This window comes from Eleutherodactylus coqui, chromosome 10 (genome assembly GCF_035609145.1).
Source record: "Eleutherodactylus coqui strain aEleCoq1 chromosome 10, aEleCoq1.hap1, whole genome shotgun sequence".
NCBI lineage: Eukaryota > Metazoa > Chordata > Amphibia > Anura > Eleutherodactylidae > Eleutherodactylus > Eleutherodactylus coqui.
Genome location: NC_089846.1, coordinates 39,977,510 through 39,995,092, shown reverse-complemented (window position 1 = coordinate 39,995,092; position 17,583 = coordinate 39,977,510). Strand labels below are relative to the sequence as shown.

The window sequence follows — 17,583 nt, the reverse complement described above, 5'->3', positions numbered from 1 at the left end:
GATGGAACCGAACAGCGCCCAACAGTCCATTGACTGTGACCAGGTCCATTTGGTTTCTGCTCAGCTGTCCGACATTTTACTGGACGAAAAAGCGCTGCATGCAGCCGGATCTGTGACGGAGTGCGGATGTGAAAGTTGCCTTTCTCTGTTTATTGGTGCATATATATTTAAAAGGATGTGCTATTTTTCCATCCACCACCCCAGACAAATCATTTGCGTAACGCCTGTCGGGTGTGGTGTGTAAACCCCCTCCGCCTTGCCTTCCCTACACTCATATGCACTTTGCTGTTTATTAATTGGCTGTGTTCTTTGTTGTCTTGGCGTTATGCTAAATTTTTTGCAATCAGTATAGTCATTTTGCAATTGCAGTGATTTATTTAGGCGCTGCATTTATATTTGGTGGAGTTACAGTTATTACTCTACATGAATTATATGACACTTTATACTGAGCACTTGCACTTTGTAATGAATAATTGGCATTTGGGTGGTTGCCCATTTTGTTGTGTCTCCACATAATGATCATTCTTTTTACTGTTCGTGTAATTTAACCCATTTTTGTATATCAATAAAGCTATATGCAGTATATCTACCCTGTTTCCCTGAAAATAAGACATACCCTGAAAGTAAGACATAGCATGATTTTCCAGAATTTTTGAGGATGCAAAATGATTTTTCAGGCTTTTTGAGGATGCTTAAAATATAAGCCCTACTCCAAAATTAAGCCCTGCTAACAGTTAATTAAAAAAAGTCAATTTAAATAGTGTCCAGGCAGCTATACGTGTAAAAAAGTTAAACCTTTCTGAACAAAAATTAATATAAGACACTGTTTTATTTTTGGGGAAACACTGTATATACTGTAATTACATATTTGTGTCTGCATGTTGTCCAGCATAGTTTTACTTGCAGGATGTCCTTTAAAGTGAATCTGTCACCAGGTTCTTGCTGCCGAAACTTAGGGCGGTATGAACCTGGGACAGATATACCCATTCAGGAAACACAGGTTACAATAATCCCGCGCTCCAAAGTATAGATCAATAGAAAGTGCGTATAAAGTTTAACTTACTTGAGCAAGGGGTTCGCAGTCCTCGCGAACCTCCTCAAGAATCCAGGTTAGCCTCTTAATTATCACATAATTCATCCAGGTTTCTTTGTAGGAGACTAGGTATTCCTTCAATGCTTATTTAATTAACATTAAGACAGAAGACGCAGTACAGGAAATGCAACGCATTTCAGGGGTCTTACTTACAAATCTGCCTCCTTTCTCAAGTAATATTATTTTTAGTCACCTTCTTGGGGAGCTGTCTTAGACTACTCATGTATCTAGATAAACCCATTTGGCACATGTTTTTTTCTGAAATGCTACTGCACTTCAGAGAAAACATACTTTAAAGTTTGACTTGGAGCTCAGCTCTCGGAGCTCTTGAGTCAAAGAGGCGGGCCGTGCCAGTCTTCTCCTGCCCGTGTTATCGAGAGTGTCAGTCTTGATGACGTGGCTGTAAGAGTCTGGCGTGGCCGCCTCTTTGACTCGGTACTCCGTTCCACCTCAGCTCTGAGTCAAAATTTATGTAGGTTTTTTTTTTTTAATGCAGCAATGTTTCAGAATAAAACGTATATGGGCCAAATGGGCAATTGGTTCCGGAACAACAGACAGTATAAACCGAGTGGCAGGTTCACTTTAAGTAAATAAATCTCGTTATTTGTATAGCACCAACGTATTCCACAGCACTTTCAGGGAATTTATTACTGCCCACCAAGCTGGGTTCTCATTTTACCAACCTTGGAAGGATGAGTCAACTACCTGAATCATGCAGGGATTGAACTCACAGCCTTCACGTCATAAGTGAGAGCTGCCTTAACACTCTAGCCACACTAGTAACTAAACAACCATGCTATTCTTGCCTTACTGGCCCATTAAAGGCATTTTTTCATTAACCCCTTCCCACCCCATGACGTAAGGGTGCGTCATGGGAGCGGGGTACTTCCCGCAAAATGACGTACCCTTACGTCATGGAGATAGCGCGAGATCATAGCAGATCTCGCGCTATCCCGCAGCGGGAGCCGGCTGTCACTAGTAGCCGGCGACCTGCCGCAACAGCGGGAGGCATCGGAGATGCGCCCCCCCGTTATTAACCCGTTCCCTGCCACGATCTAAGTAGATTGCGGCAGGGAAAGGGTTTACAGAGAAAGCGCGCTCCCTCTGTGACTCCAGCCGGCTCTCGCAATAACATTGCGGGAGCCCGGCTGGTTGCTATGGCAACAGGACGCCGGATACTGGCGTCTTGTATTGCCATAGCCTGTGATCGCTATAGTAAGCGATAAGGCATGGCAGGAAAGAAGTCCCTCAGACGGACACAGACTGTGTAAAAAAAAGAGAAAAAAAAGTACAAAGAATAAAAATGTAAAAAAAAAAAGTTAAAAAAACTCCTTTTTATGCTTTTTCTCATATTAGCATAAAAAAAATTAAAAATCACACATATTTGGTATTGACACGTCCGTAACGACGCGTAAAATACATTGAAAGTGCTTATTATCCTGCATGATAAAAAGCGTTTAAAAAAATGCTAAAAAACTGAGGCAAAATGCTAGTTTTAGCATTTTGCCTTCCAAAAAACACAATAAAAGTGATTTTAAAAAGTGTGTACCCCAAAATGGTACTAATAAAAACTACCGCTCATCTCACAAAAAAAAGCCCTCACAGAGCGCCGTGAATGGAAAAATAAAAAAGTTATAGCACTTTGAATGCAGTGATTTAGAAAAAAATAATAATTTCCAAAAAAGGGTTTTTATGTGGAAAAGTGTAAACCCCCCCCCCCAAAAATAAGAACTTTGGTATCATTGTAACCGTACCAGCCCACAGAAAAAAATGTAGTGTGTCATTTATGCTGCATAATTAACGCTTTAAAAAAAAAACCCCAAAAATCTATGGCAGAATTGATGCGTTTTCTCTCCCTACGATCATAAAAAAAAATTAAAAAAGTTTTACAATGTAGTCTATGTACCCAAAAATGGTACCAATAAAAACTACAGTTCGCCACGCAGAAAACAAGCCCTTATACGGCCGCGCCGACGAAAAAATAAAAAAGTTATGGCTTTTGAAAAATGGAGATGAAAGAAATACCAAAAATCGTTTGGTCCTCAACGCCAAAATAGGCCATGTCCTTAGGGCTCAGTCACACGGGCGCATTGGCGCCCGTGTTACTGCAGGAGGAAGACGGCCATACCTCAAGACAGATATCTTCCCTGCAGGAAGGGCTCAGTCACATGGGCGCATCGGTGCCTGTGTACGGGTGTCGATGCGCCCGTGTGACTGAGCCCTAAAGGGGTTAAAGACATAACTGTCTGCTCGCTGGGGTTCCAACGACTGGAACCCCCATCAATCTCGAGACCAGCACACCCAAATCCCCTATGTGAATAGAGTAGTGGTGCACGCGCTCAATTGATGCTCCACTCACTTCTATTGGACAGGCAGTGGTCACTGCTTCATATGACCACATGGGGCATTCAGATATGCCGGTCTGGGGATCACCAGCGATTAGAGATTTATCCCCTATCTCCTATGGGTCGGGAATAGATGTCTTCAGGGGTAAAACCATTTCACTCACAACGCCTCATGTATTTGTAGTGAGTGGCCAAAAAAAATAGTATAAAATGTATCCTTTTGTGGAATTTACAAAGTATAGTTGACCTGCGTCGTATTCAAGGGCAGCTGGGATAATCAATTCCTTCTAGATGTCACACAGGTCATGGTGACAAACACAAGCTATTACAAGAAAAAATCTATTTAGTCCAGTGATGGCAATATGATAGATGGGTTTAAGGTGTAACAAATGACCTTCAATCAGACAAAAGAAAAATTAATTTACTTTGCAGGGAGCCATCCTGGCAGGTCACGAGATCACAGACCGACCTCTGGATTGACTGTGGTTTCAATGTGCTGACATTTTGACATTGGGAAGTACAATGATCAAGGTGGCCACATGGGATAAGCAGTTATACCGCCAGAGTAATAAGACCCGAACAAAGGCAGTGGAGACAATAAAGCATGATTATACACTTGTAAGGAGCAATACTGTACATGCATCACATTTCTTCTCCTTTTGTCACTGTCGGCATTTTTATTCCGGCCGCGTGGTGAGAAACATTACTTGTACTGACAGAGTGCAGCTGCTTGCTGAGCCTTCTTAACGTGTGACGGTGTGGGCAGAAGTGCCCGATATTTTTGAATATTTAGCACCATGACAACTAAGATTCCACCGCAGATGAAGATGTCCGTGTGCAGATGTAACTCTGGTGGGTTCACAGGTTCCTTTCTCAAAAGTCAGTCTACTTTACTTTACAGATGGACTTTTCAAAATAGCGGACAAAGTTTCTCTGCAATTTAGCGTGGTTTTTGAAACAGTAAAATAGCAACTGAATCAAAAACTGCAAGAAATTGTGGCAGAACCTCATGTGGTTTTACAGGTGACATTTTTGATGAGGCTTTAATACCCTTAGGCCTCTTTCACACGGCGTTGCCAATATTCGGCCACCTCCATTACAGCCAAAAATCGCATGGACAGGAGAAAGTCAAGCTTAAATCTCCCGTTTTCTCACCCGTTCACATGGTCAGGCTGCGGAATATACATGCTGCAGCCCGGAATTCCTTGGGCTGGGGGGAGAGACCTTAGCGCTGCCCTCCTCTTGCTGGCTGATAGCAGCAATAGAAACTCCTATTGAAGCCTATGGGAGCTGCCGGCAAGGGGAGGGGGAGGGACTTTAGCAGCACTTGCCATGCTTAATTCCCTCCCAAGCCTATTGGAGCTGCCAACAAGGGGAGGGAATTTAGGAACGCGAGGCGCTGCTGAACTTCTTCCCCCTTCTTTTTTTCTGACAGTTCTCATAAGCTCCTATAGGAGTCTATGGGAACAGCCGGTGTATTCCTGCAAAAGATCGGACAATTCCTACCTTTGTCGGTGTCGCATAAAAGCGGCTGGCCGGAATGCGCAACATATGCACTATCTTTCCCAGCCAGCTGATTTTACGCACCTGTAAATCGCCCATCTGAACAAATGCATTGGAATCCAATGCTACAAATGATCACGATTTTCGAACGATATTTACCTCTTTACAGGCCGCGGTCAGTGCGACCGTACCATGTAAAAGGCTGACAGAATGGGGGCAATGTGATCTGCGGGTCCCAATGGCTGCCATGGCACCTGGAGGCTTGAATATAGACCCCAGGTCTACCACCTATAGTGGCCCATGAGGTTTCATATCCATTCTAATACATTGCTATACTGAAGTATAATAGTTTATTAGAACAATGATAAAAGATGCTGATCATCAAGTCCCTTAGTGGGTCAACCATAAAAAGTTAAAAAAAAGTAAAAAATTATAAGAAAAATAAATATGTCAAAACCCCACCATTTTCCCTTTACTATGTAATTTTTTTTAATCACATATGTGGTATCACCGCGTTCGTAATGAACCAGAGAAAAAGGTTAGTACATTATTTAACTAACTTATTATTTTTGTGTACAAAAATAGTAAAACAAAACAAAACTGTATAAACTTGGTATTGACTGAATCCTGCTGACCGAGAGAACAATCTGATCACATTATTTATTTGCACACTGAATACCGTAAAAAATTAAATAAAAAAAAAACAAATGGCAGAATGTCTTTTTTTCCCCCAATCCCCTTAAAAAACAATTAGTAAAAATGATAAATACCTTATATGTACCCAAAAATGATGTCATTAGAAAATACAACTTGTCGTGCAAAAAACAAGCCCTCATGTGGCAATGTCAAGGGAAAAATTAAAAAGTTGTGGCTCCTGCAATGTGCCGATGAAAAAAACTGAAACATTGGTTGGGCATTAAGGCGCAAATAGGCTTCGTCATTAAGGGGTTAACAGATAGGGCAAGTCTGTTAAGAATTTTACTTCTGTATTGTTATTTTCTAAAAGCCAATTACATTGCATTAGGGTGGCTTCACACGAGCGTTGTTTTTGGGCGTGCATACGCACGCCCAAAAACACGCCTGTATTTGAAACATTACATTGCCTATGGTGCATGCACATGTCCGTGCTTTACAGGCGTGTGCCTGCAAAGATAGGACATGTGTGCACAATTCGTAATGCATGCATGGTTTTCAGTTACGTGCTCAGCCAATCACAGGCAGCTCTCGCCGAATGAATGCCGTCATTCATTCGTCGAGAGCTGCCTGTGATTGGCTGAACACTTCAGCCAATCACAAACAGCTCTTTCAGCACTAGAGAGTCGGGGACAGCCAGGAGAAGACATGGCTGAACCCAGCAGCCAAAGGTAGGTAAGTATGTGTTTTTTTTCAGCACTTTTACTTGATTTTCAGGGAAGGGCTTGTATTTAAAGCTCTTCCCTGAAATCAATTGCCAGCAGAATCTTGTACCGCAGCTGACATGTGTGACAGCTGCGGTAGAGAATTTGAAGAATTCCTCTGCTGCATCTGCCACAGATGCATAGAATTCAATGAATGGACCGAGCGCTGCCTGTGGTTGGCTGAGCGCTGTGACCAATCACAGGCAGCGCTCAGCTGTCACTCAAGGAATGGCTGAGGGCTGCCTGTGATTGGTTGAGCACTCAGCCAATCAGAGACAGCGCTTTCAGCCGGCAAAATCCCCACTGGCTGAAAGATGATGAAAAAATGCGTAATTTTAGTGGTTAAAGTGGTGGCCCAAAGTATTTGAAGAGGTTATCCTGGACTTTTCTATTGATAACCTATCCTCAGTTGATCGGCAGGAGTCTGCCACTTGGAATCTATTCTGCTGTTGGCTGGGCCCACTGTTAAACAGCCTCTTCTAACAGCTGACCGGTGGCGGTCCCCAACGATCAGATATTGATGACCTATGCTAAGAATAGATCATCGATATCCTAGTCCTGGGGAACCCCTTTACACATCTGGTCTCAAGTGGGTTACTCACTTCTTTAGACTTAAGTCATCCTGCCCTAGGAAGCTGAATGCAGTCTTTCTTGATCTAGCGGCCTGTCTCAGACTCCCTTCTCTCCTGCTCATCATAGAGAGGACTGCGCCACCATATAATAATGGAATAGAAATGTTTTTTCTCCACTGTCAGCTGTTATTATTTATTAATTTTTATGGCAACATTAGCATTCGGAGCGCTCTACATATTGATGGAATACAGTGTAACAATTACAAAACACAAATAGAACAGTGCTTTCAATATACATTTGGTAGGAGACCGAGCCACACAAACTTACAATCAGTAAGGAATAGGAAAGAGATAAAAAAGCCACGGACAAGAGGAAGAACACAGTCACATAGTATATAGGAGCAACAAAAAAAGGCATATGCACATCCAGTTCTGTCTATTATCCTGTAGTGTTGATCCAGAGGAAGGCCAAAAAAACCCCTATGGGGTAGAAGCTAATTTTCCTCATTTTAGGGCTTTTTTTTCTAAACTAACTTACCCCAATTTTGATAACCTCTCTGGGTATTGTAGTCCGCCCATTCCGTTTATTACTGTAGTTGCCCAACTTTATACCCGCTCAAAGTCTGCTATGTCCTTCTTGAGTACCGGTGACCAAAACTGTCCACAATATTCCATGTGCGGTCTGACCAGTGACTTGTAAAGAGGAAGAACAATGTTCTCATTATGTCCTCCTAGACCTCTTCTGATGCACCCCATGATCTTATTTGCCTTGGCAGCAGCTGCCTGACACTGGTTGCTCCAGTTAAGCTTACAGTTAACTAAAATCCCCAAGTCCTTTTCCATGTCAGAGTTCCCCAGTGTTTCCCATTTAGTGTGTAATGGGGACATGTATTTCCCTGTCCATGTACAGAACCTTACATTTATCGGTGTTAAACCTCATTTTGCACTTTTCTGCCCCAACGTACCCGGATCCATTTGCAACTATATATTGTCCTCACTTGTGTTAATTACTTTACATAGTTTTGTATCCTCTGCAACTATTGATATTTTACTGTACAATCCTTCTACCAGGTCACTAATAAAGATATTAAAATGTGGTACATGGCAGGTGAAGGCGGAATATTGTTTATGGTTCTCTCTATGCTATATGCTCATTGGAATAGGAGATTTCAGTGTTAGGAGTGTTGGAGAATGTTGAATGAAATGCAGGAGTCCAGGAGAGAGGGGCAGCACAAGAGAAGTCTTATTTACATGATCTCCCTTTATTAAATGGACTTTATTTCACTTGCAGTAAGTCCTGTTTATAGTTCGGGTGTATACTTGACAATATAAAGTGCACTGTAAATTACGCTGTTCCAGTCTGATTGTTTATCGTGTCCCACCAGTAGATGGCAGCAGAATACCACACGGATAGAACACTGGCTTTCACCCTGTGACCTTAGTGTTATTTGCAACATTACTTGTACTTTAGAAATGACCTTATGTTCATTTTTCACCACTTTTCTCACATAACTTGCGTGTTGTTTCAACCTTTTCGTTATCTGATCTTTAAAGTATTAACACAGAGTGCAGGTTTACACCAAAGAATGCACTCCCATCAGCCTTCAGTCTTATTCCTTATGCCATGGTAAGCATATTAATCCTAACAGATGATTAAGGTGTAGGAGGAAACAAACAAGTGGAGAATATATCACTTTCACCCAGGAGTTGCCTTGCTGGGACTTTGCCCAGCAGTTGTGCTGCCCATCAGGCCCTAGTTATAAGAGTTATCATTGACTTTTGCCTTACCACACTGTATCAGCATGTGTATTATGTACTCGCTATATATGCCCTATGTGCTTAATTGTTTTTCGTTTTTGCATTTACCCTTCATAGAAACCACCGAGCTGGGCAGCAAGAAAGAGCTGAAGTCCATGCCATTTATCACTTACCTCTCAGGTTTGCTGACAGCACAGATGTTGTCTGATGACCAGCTTATTATGGGAGTGGAAATCCACTGTGAAGAGAAGGGACGTTGTCCATCCAGCTGCCATTTGTGCCGGAGAGCAGGCAAAGAACAAGTCAGCCCCATCCCAGTTCTACTGGAAATTAACCGGATAACCCCCCTGTACAACCTTATTCAGGATAATGCTACACGAGAGGTGAATATCTCCACCTGCAAGATTTAAGCTTTCTATCTTATGAAATCAGTCCAATATATTATCATGTATACCGTATCATACATTCAGGGGTGGATAAAAACATGAAAACACCCTACAAAATGCATAGGATTTTAATGATTAGCACTGAGCTGCCTTCATGACCCCTGCTTGGCTGAGAGCCTTTCCAACAAATTTGTGTTGACTGCACCTCTTGCCCTGCTCTAGTTGGTTTTGGGAGAAAGCAGTTGAGTGGCTCAAACTCCTGACCAATTGAACCTTTCTCGGGCAGATGTTCACTTCTTCCTGGCAGCATCTGTGTCATATTACCTCCACTTAAAATCGGTCTCTACATGTCTTATTGAAATATGTTTTACAAATACATGTAACTTAAGGCATGCATTTCATATGGTGTTTCCATATTTTTGTCCACCCCCTGTATGTGTGTGCCCACTTACCATTTGCATGCATAAGAATACCCGTGTTTACTCTTGGCGCTGTGATGCTTCTGCCAACAGGTTGCGGGTTAGGCGTCTGAGTTCTTTTTGAATACAACGTGGTGTTGGAGTAATCACTTAATTTAGGTGATACTCAATTGGTATCGTAGCCTTATCAGTCAGGAATGCCTAATTAATATTCGATGCATCGGAGAAGAAAACGATGAGAAACACTCAAGTGATGTTTCCAGGCTCTTCTGCATAGTTTATATAGCAAGATTTCTAGACCTTGTCAGGAGTTTATCTCGAACTACCTCGCCCCGTCAACATCCAATCAAAATACAAGAAGCATTTCATAGCGAAGGTTATGGCTTTGTACATATGCGTGTATCCATAACTGCATATTCATGTGTCTAGTAGTTGAGAATTTCTGCATGATGTTCCACTTCCAAGGTCTCAGGGCCTTGAAATTAGGACATCCAGCACGTAAATGCCAAAAATATCTAAAAGCATGATTATGAATACAAGGACATTTTTTAAAGAATTCATTATTATTGTATTTTTCCACTGCTGACCCGTTACTTTGTGAGCGTATAAACTGGCTAAAGGAATGATGTGCTTTTAAACCATTATTCTTGAGTTACTTTCACAGTGCTCAAGGATAGATAGAATAGAACAGGTCATACCAGCCAAACAAATGAATAGTAGGATTATTTATAACTACGGGTACTTCTGTCTATCTCCACTTCCAGCTACTGGTACCTCTTTAACTCCAAACTCAGTAAACTTCCCAACTTAATACTGGATACTTTTGTACTCTCAAGCAAACGTCATGCATCAAACGTTTATTATAGAAATCAAAGATATCAGCATAATTACTTTTAAACTTCCAAGAAATCCACAACTTAGTGGCCACGAACAACACATATGTTAGCCGCAGACCTTTTGAGGAGATACTCTTCTAACACGTCACAGTCTAGAGTAATCAGGCCCTTGTGAGCTCTACAGTCTTTCAAGCAATTGTCTCTATGAATGCTTGCACACTGGCTAGAGTAAGAGACTGTGACTGGCAGCTGTGTCCAAGTTGATGTATAGCTCAAACAAGTCTTCCTCATAAGCTTTTGTAGTTGTTGGGTCTTGTCCTGGTTACTAGCTTCCGAGATAGTCACCATCTGTGGCAGGCAAGCAGTTTCTGAGGTTGAGCGATCCAGCTGCTTGTTGAACCAGAGGTTCTTGACTGCAACAATTCTCAGCTTCAGCAGTCCTCAGCACCAGAGGTTCTTGACTGCAGAAGTTCTCAGCTCCAGCAGTTCTTAGCACCAGAGGTCAATTCTCAGCTCCAGAAGTCCTCAGTACCAGAAGTTTTTGGCAGCAGAAGTTCTCAGCTCCAGCAGTTCTCAGCACCAGAGGTTCTTGACTGCAGCAGCAATTCTCAACTCCAGCAGTCCTTAGTACCAGAAGTTCTTGACAGCAGAAATTCTCAGCTCCAGCAGTTCTCAGCAGCGAAAGTTCTCAGCTCCAGCAGTCCTCAACACCAGAGGTTCTTGGCAGCAGAAGTTCTCATCTCCAGCAGTCCTCAGCACCAGAGGCTCTTGACTGCAGCAGCAATTCCTAGCTCCAGCAGTCCTCAGCATCAGAGGTTCTTGGCAGCAAAAGTTCTCAGCTCCAGCAGTCCTCAGCACCAGAGGCTCTTGACTGCAGCAGCAATTCCTAGCTTCAGCAGTCCTCAGCATCAGAGGTTCTCGGCAGCAAAAGTTCTTAGCTCCCGCAGTCCTCAGCACCAGAGGGTCTTGACTGCAGCAGCAATTCTCAGCTCCAGTAGTTCTCAGCACTAAAGGTTCTTGACTGTAGCAGTAATTCCTAGCTCCAGCAATCCTCAACACCAGGCTCTTGGTAGTAGCAATTCTCAGCTTCCCTGAACTCTTCACCAGCAACAACCACTACTGCTCTGTTCAACCTTGTTATATAGTTTCTCAGAGCCTCCATTCTAGACATTATAATACAGCATGTTCCTTTTTAGGCCTTAGTCAGACGGGCGATTTTTCGCGCGATTTGCGCATGCGCATGCGTCCGGCGATTTTATAAAACCATTGCTTTGCAATGGTATCGGACACATGAGCGCTTTTTATGCGCTCGCCCGATAAATTATAGAACAAAAAATCGCAGATCGCACCTATCTGCGATCTGCGATTCCTGTTCTCTTCTCTATATGCGCTCAATGGGGCCGGCGGCAGCAGCGCCGACCCCATTGAGAACATATAGAAGACAAATCATTCTTCTCTGCCACAGCTGTAACAGCTGTGACAGAGAAGAACGATGTTTGCCCATTGAATTCAATGGAGCGGCAATACAGCCGCTCCATTGAAAGCAATGGGCTGCCGGCGTGCGCGAGGTGAATTGTCGGGAAGGGGTTAAATATATAAACCCTTCCCTGCAATTCATTCTAAAATGTGTTAAAATAAAAAAAATTGTATACTCACCTTTCCGCTGCAGCCGGAGTCCAGCCGCGGCCGCTGTCAGTTCTCCTGAACTGCTTCTTGGCACTATTCAGCCGGCGGGGCTTTAAAATCCCCGCCTGCTGAATGATCTGCCTCTGATTGGTCACAGCCCTGACCAATCAGAGGCTGAAAACACTCACACACCCATTCATGAATTCATGAATGGGTGAGTGACTGCTGCCTCTCAGCGCTGAGCCAATCAGGGGCAGGTCTGACTCACATCCATTCATGAATTCATGAATGGGTGTGAGTGAGGCATGCTTCTGATTGGCTCAGCGCTGAGCCAATCAGGGGGCAGGTCTGACTCACACCCCCTTCACACCCACTGCAGGACGGACACGCGGAGCTCCGGCTGCCGGGAGAAGGTGAGTATACAATATTTTTTTATTTTAACACATTTTAGGATGGATTGCAGGGAAGGGCTTATATATTTAAGCCCTTACCGACAATTCATCCCGGGCTCGCCCGCAGCGCATTGCTTTCAATTGAGACGGCTGTATTGCCGTCTCCATTGAATGCAATGCGCTGGACAGCTCCGGCCCGTTTCTAATGAAACGTGGCTAGGAGCAGATTTTCGGGCGATTTGCGGGCGACTTGCGCGCACCGGTAACGCGATTTGCGGATGCGCATCCGTCATGCGATCCGCAAATGGCGCGAAAAATCGCCCGTCTGACTAAGGCCTTAGCATGCTCAGTAAAGTCCATAAAATATAATGGCTACTATTTAATCCTATCAGCAATAGTTTATGCCGCCTTTATTGGAGCTTCCTTTAGTGGCCAACTTAAATACAGTCTGCATCACTGTCCATTGACTTTAATGGGGTTGGCTTTATACTAATTGTAGCAGGAGCAGCCTGCCACCCTCCTACATCCCCTACATGCTATGTCATTAATATTATACCCTTATTCTGATGGCATTTATAGTATGCGTGTTTCAACTGACTGCTTGGTGCCAGTTTGTAAAGTGGGTAGCCCTTATTTCCCCTTATGGTATTTTGTGTTCTCCCCTTTGTGTTGGTTTTTATCCCCATTGTGGGCAGGTGTGTGCAGTGGTGCCACCTAACCCTGTTAGTGTCACTGGTTGCTGCTGAGTAACGTTTTCTAGCTGCCAGTTTGCAGGGAGAAGAAACCATTATCAGCATTGGCCCAGGGTTCAATACCATAATAGGGGCAGTGTCACAGCACTGAGCCATACACTGTGGGGTTGTTGTGTAGAGATGGATCAATAGGAGACCTTATTAGCTGGAGGGCAGAGGAAATAAGGAAGCTTGTAATTAATGAAGTTAATGGTTTCCCTCTGGCATGTGGAACTTCCACTTTCCACGTTGTTTGGCTTAGGACTTAGCTAAACAATGGAAAAAGCACCAATGGGAATGAGGGCTTACAAGTACTAGTCTTATTTTAGTCCTTGCTGCATGACCTCCTGTGAAGAAGAACTTGAATAGAAAGGCAGCTGAACATGAGCACTGATGCACCATTCAAAGTTGATAAGGCTGATGGAAACAACCAGGCGCTGTTCTCTATTGTTTCTATTGGTCTCATAGACTTTAAATGGAGTGTCAGCGTGCATGCTTGACCGCCACTCTATTTAAAGTACTCCTCATTGTATGACCACTAGTAACTGGCAGGGGTACCAGCAGTGGAATGATCATATAGTTATCACCTATTCTGTGGATAAGTGATAGTTGTTAATTGTGTGGAACCCCTTTAAGGAACCATTAGACCTGAAATACATCAGGTATGCAACCTGATGAACAGGGATAAATCTCCAAGCATCCGTCACAAGCTGAATTTCCTTTTTTATGTTTCTGCACAGCCATACAATACAGCAGGGGAGCTTTGTTAAGGCACATTTACTAGAGGTAATATATAACAGATCCCTTAGCGTACATTAAACATTTGAAAAACATTTTGAGTAGCTCAGTTTTCTTCTTGAAGTCAGACACCCAAAGCCTGAGGCTACACTGCTACTAGGTTCTCATGACAATATGTTCTGCCTCCTTCAGTCTTTGGCATTGAAGGGGTTGTTCGTGAGTTGACAAAATTACAATAACTGCGGGAACTGTTATAAAACATTACTCAACTATTAAATCCCTGTTGCTCCAGCGGTCTCTGACAGTCTTTGTCTCTTTTTCTGGAATGACAACTAGCCGTATATGCCATGACTGGCAGAGGCCACTATGTACCGCACACCCTTATCAGAACTGTTAGATGCACCTATGTTGAAAACTACTTCCTTGACATAGTCCCAAGCCCACCTCCTCCTACCCCACGCTGCCTTAGCTGCCCACATTTCATGGACACAGACAAGTTTTATGGACTGCTCTGTTTTTAGAGCCCCCATACAAGTAAATGAGAATTGCGTAAATTTCCTCGTAAAGCGTACTACACACCTCAAAGAGCACATAAACAGCGTTACTCAGTGTGCAACGCTATTTCCGTAAGTAAGGTAAAGTCCCATGGTGCAGGCACCGAGTCGTGACTGACTCCTAGGGTGACGTCACATTGAGACGTCTTCTTGGCAGACTGTTTTTGCGGGGTGTTTTGCCATTGCCTTCCCCAGTCATCTATTACCCCACAGCAAGCTGAGTACTCATTGCACCAACCTTGGAAGGATGGAAGGCTGAGTCAACTTTGAGATGGCCACCTGAACTCGCAACCTTGAAGGAGATTAAACCCACAACCTTCAGGTCATGAGTGAGGGCTTAGGACTGCAATTTTGCTGCCTGAGGTCTTGGTCAGACGGGCGTATTTTCGCACGATTTGCGCATGCGTCCGGCAATTTTATAGAACCATTGCTTTGCAATGGTATCGGACACATGAGCGCTTTTTATGCGCTCGTCCGATAAATTATAGAACAGAAATCGCAGATCGCACCTATCTGCGATCTGCGATTCCTGTTCTCTTCTCTATATGCGCTCAATGGGGCCGGCGGCAGCAGCGCCGACCCCATTGAGAACATATAGTAGACAAATCATTCTCCTCTGCCACAGCTGTACAGCCGGCTCCATTGAAAGCAATGGGCTGCCGGCGATCGCACGATGAATTTTCGGGAAGGGCTTAAAAATATAAGCCCTTCCCTGAAATTCATCCAGAAATGTGTAAAAACAAAAAATATATATATACTCACCTGGTCCCGGCAGACGGAGTTCAGCCGCGGCCGGCCGGCAGTTCTCCTGAACTGCTGTGAGTAGTATTCAGCAGCCGAGGATTTAAAATCCCCGCCTGCTGAATGAGCTGCCTCTGATTGGTCACAGCCTCACCAATCAGAGGCAGCTCTCACTTACCCATTCATGAATTCATGAATGGGTGAGTGAGTGCTGCCTCTGATTGGCTCAGCGCAGGGACCAATCAGGGGCAGCTCTCAGCTGAATGACAGTATGAATGGCTGTATTGCCGGCTCCATTGAATTCAATGCGCTGGACAGCTCCGGCCCATTTCTAATGAAACGCGGCTAGGAGCAGTATTTTTGGGCAACTTTTCGGCCCCGGTCACGTGATTTGCGGATGCACATCCGTCATGCGATCCGCAAATCGCGTGAAAAAACGCCCGTCTGACCGAGGCCTTAACCCTCTGCGCCACACGGGCTTAATTTATTTCCGTAACTCCCATTCAATTGAACGAGCGCTACAGAAGCTCGGCTGTTTCCACAATCTTGACCATTTCAGGCCGCAGCATAGGAACGAGTATTCCTATCTCAGCCATGACTGACCGAGATGGAAAGACTTCTTTAACCCCTTCACGACCAATGACGTACCGGTACATCATGGAGCGTCAGGGTATGTATGAAGAGAGGTTGCGTGGCAACCTCTCTTCATACAGTGCGGGCGTCAGCTGTTTATAACAGCTGACACCCGCGGGCAATAGCCGCGTGCGACCGCGCGGCCGATTGCGGCTATTAACCATTTAAATTCTGCTGTCAATTCTGACAGCGGCATTTAAATCCCCCGAACATCGGGTGAGATCGGGGGAGCTGTGCAGGTGTCATGGCAGCCAGGGGCTTAATGAAAGGCCCCAGGGCTGCCTTAACAGACTGCCTATCAAGCCATCCCCGTGGGGTGGCTTGATAGACTGCCTGTCAAAAAGCAGTATGACGTAATGCTATAGCATTACGTCATACTGCAAGAGCGATCAAAGCATCTCATGTTAAAGTCCCCCAGGGGGACTTCAAAGTAATGTTAAAAAGAATCAATAAAGTTTTTTTAATTGAAAAAAAAAGTTGTAAAAGTTTAAATCACCCCCCTTTTGCCATATCTATTATTAAAAAGTCTAAATAATAAATTCAAAATATGTATTTGGTATCGCCGCGTCCGTAAAAGTCCAAACTATCAAAGTAGCACATTATTTTTCCCACACAGTGAACAACCTCCGGAAAAAAAAATAAAGAACGCCAGAAATTCACTTTTTTAGTTACCTTGTCTCCCAGAAAAAATGCAATAAAAAGCGATCAAAAAGTCGTATGCATTCCATATTGGTACTGTCGGAAACTACAGAACATCTCGCAAAAAATGAGCCCTTGCTTAACTCTGTCGACGGAAAAATAAAAAAGTTATAGCGCACACAAAATGACGGCAGAAAGTAACTGAAAAAAATTAAATGTCTTTGTAAAAAAGAGGAGTATAGTAAAAAAAAACTATACAAGTTTGGTATCGTAGTAATCGTACCGACCCATAGAACAAAGTTATTATGTCGTTTTTGTTGCCGTAGAAACAAGATGCACTAAAAATGGCGAAATGTCGTTTTTTTTTTTCATTTTACTCCACTTAGAATTTTTTTAAAGTTTTTCAGTACATTATATGGTACTTTAAATAGCACTATTGAAAAATACAACTTGTCCCGCAAAAAACAAGCCCTCATACAGCGACGTCAATGGATAAATAAAGGAGTTACGATTTTGTTAAAGGGGGGAGGAAAAAACGAAAATGGAAAAAGAAAAAGGGGCCGCGTCATTAAGGGGTTAAACACTTAGGCCAGGCTAACAATACCGTGTGATAAGACGCTGCATATATAATGAAGTGTTTTACGGCTACGTGGGCTGGAATATCGCCACGTACAGCAACAATATTTGCCTGCACATGATAGTGTATCTCACGCACAATGTCATGCGCCGTCTTCCTGGTTTCATTTTTTTTTTTAATTTCTATTGCAACGCTTAGCGACATTGCATATAAATCTGCACATACACAATGTAATTGCGTATGTACAGCGTTTAGTACGCACCCATAGCGAACAATAAGGCTCTATCATGTGTACCACGTAGTAAAATCGTACATGCTGCGTTTAAATTGCCGTGATGTACCGCGTATTATACACACGTACATCGCAAGCAATTCAATTACGCTCGTCTCCTGAGCCCGTCCTCAGCCACTTTCACACAGGCGATACGAAAAACGCTGCGTTTGTACTATGGAAGAGCCTTCACTGTGAGCGTCTGCCAGCATTGTTACTGCGCTTTTAGAAACGCCCCAATTAAATCAGCGGCTTACAATATTTAGCGCCATGTTTGAAACGTCGTGCTAAACGCTCTAAAAAGCGGTCTGTCTGTGACTGACCTTCCAGTTTCTCTATCAAAAGAATGACGTTCTCTTTGTGATGAAGCAG

At 43.6% G+C, this 17,583-nt stretch overlaps 1 protein-coding gene across 2 annotated transcripts in view; it reads left to right on the top strand.

Annotated features, from left to right (window-relative positions):
- The window catches only part of ASTN2 (astrotactin 2), a 728,537-nt gene that overhangs the window by 614,785 nt on the left and 96,169 nt on the right, over window positions 1-17,583 (top strand). Inside the window, exons 1-2 of one of the 2 annotated variants that reach the window (XM_066580841.1) lie at window positions 8,488-8,537; window positions 8,786-9,051. In XM_066580841.1, coding sequence (XP_066436938.1) covers window positions 8,824-9,051 — 228 coding nt within the window. In that variant the 5' untranslated portion in view covers window positions 8,488-8,537; window positions 8,786-8,823. Of the gene's footprint in view, window positions 1-8,487; window positions 8,538-8,785; window positions 9,052-17,583 lie in introns of those variants that run through there. The other variant, XM_066580842.1, reaches the window with a different exon arrangement.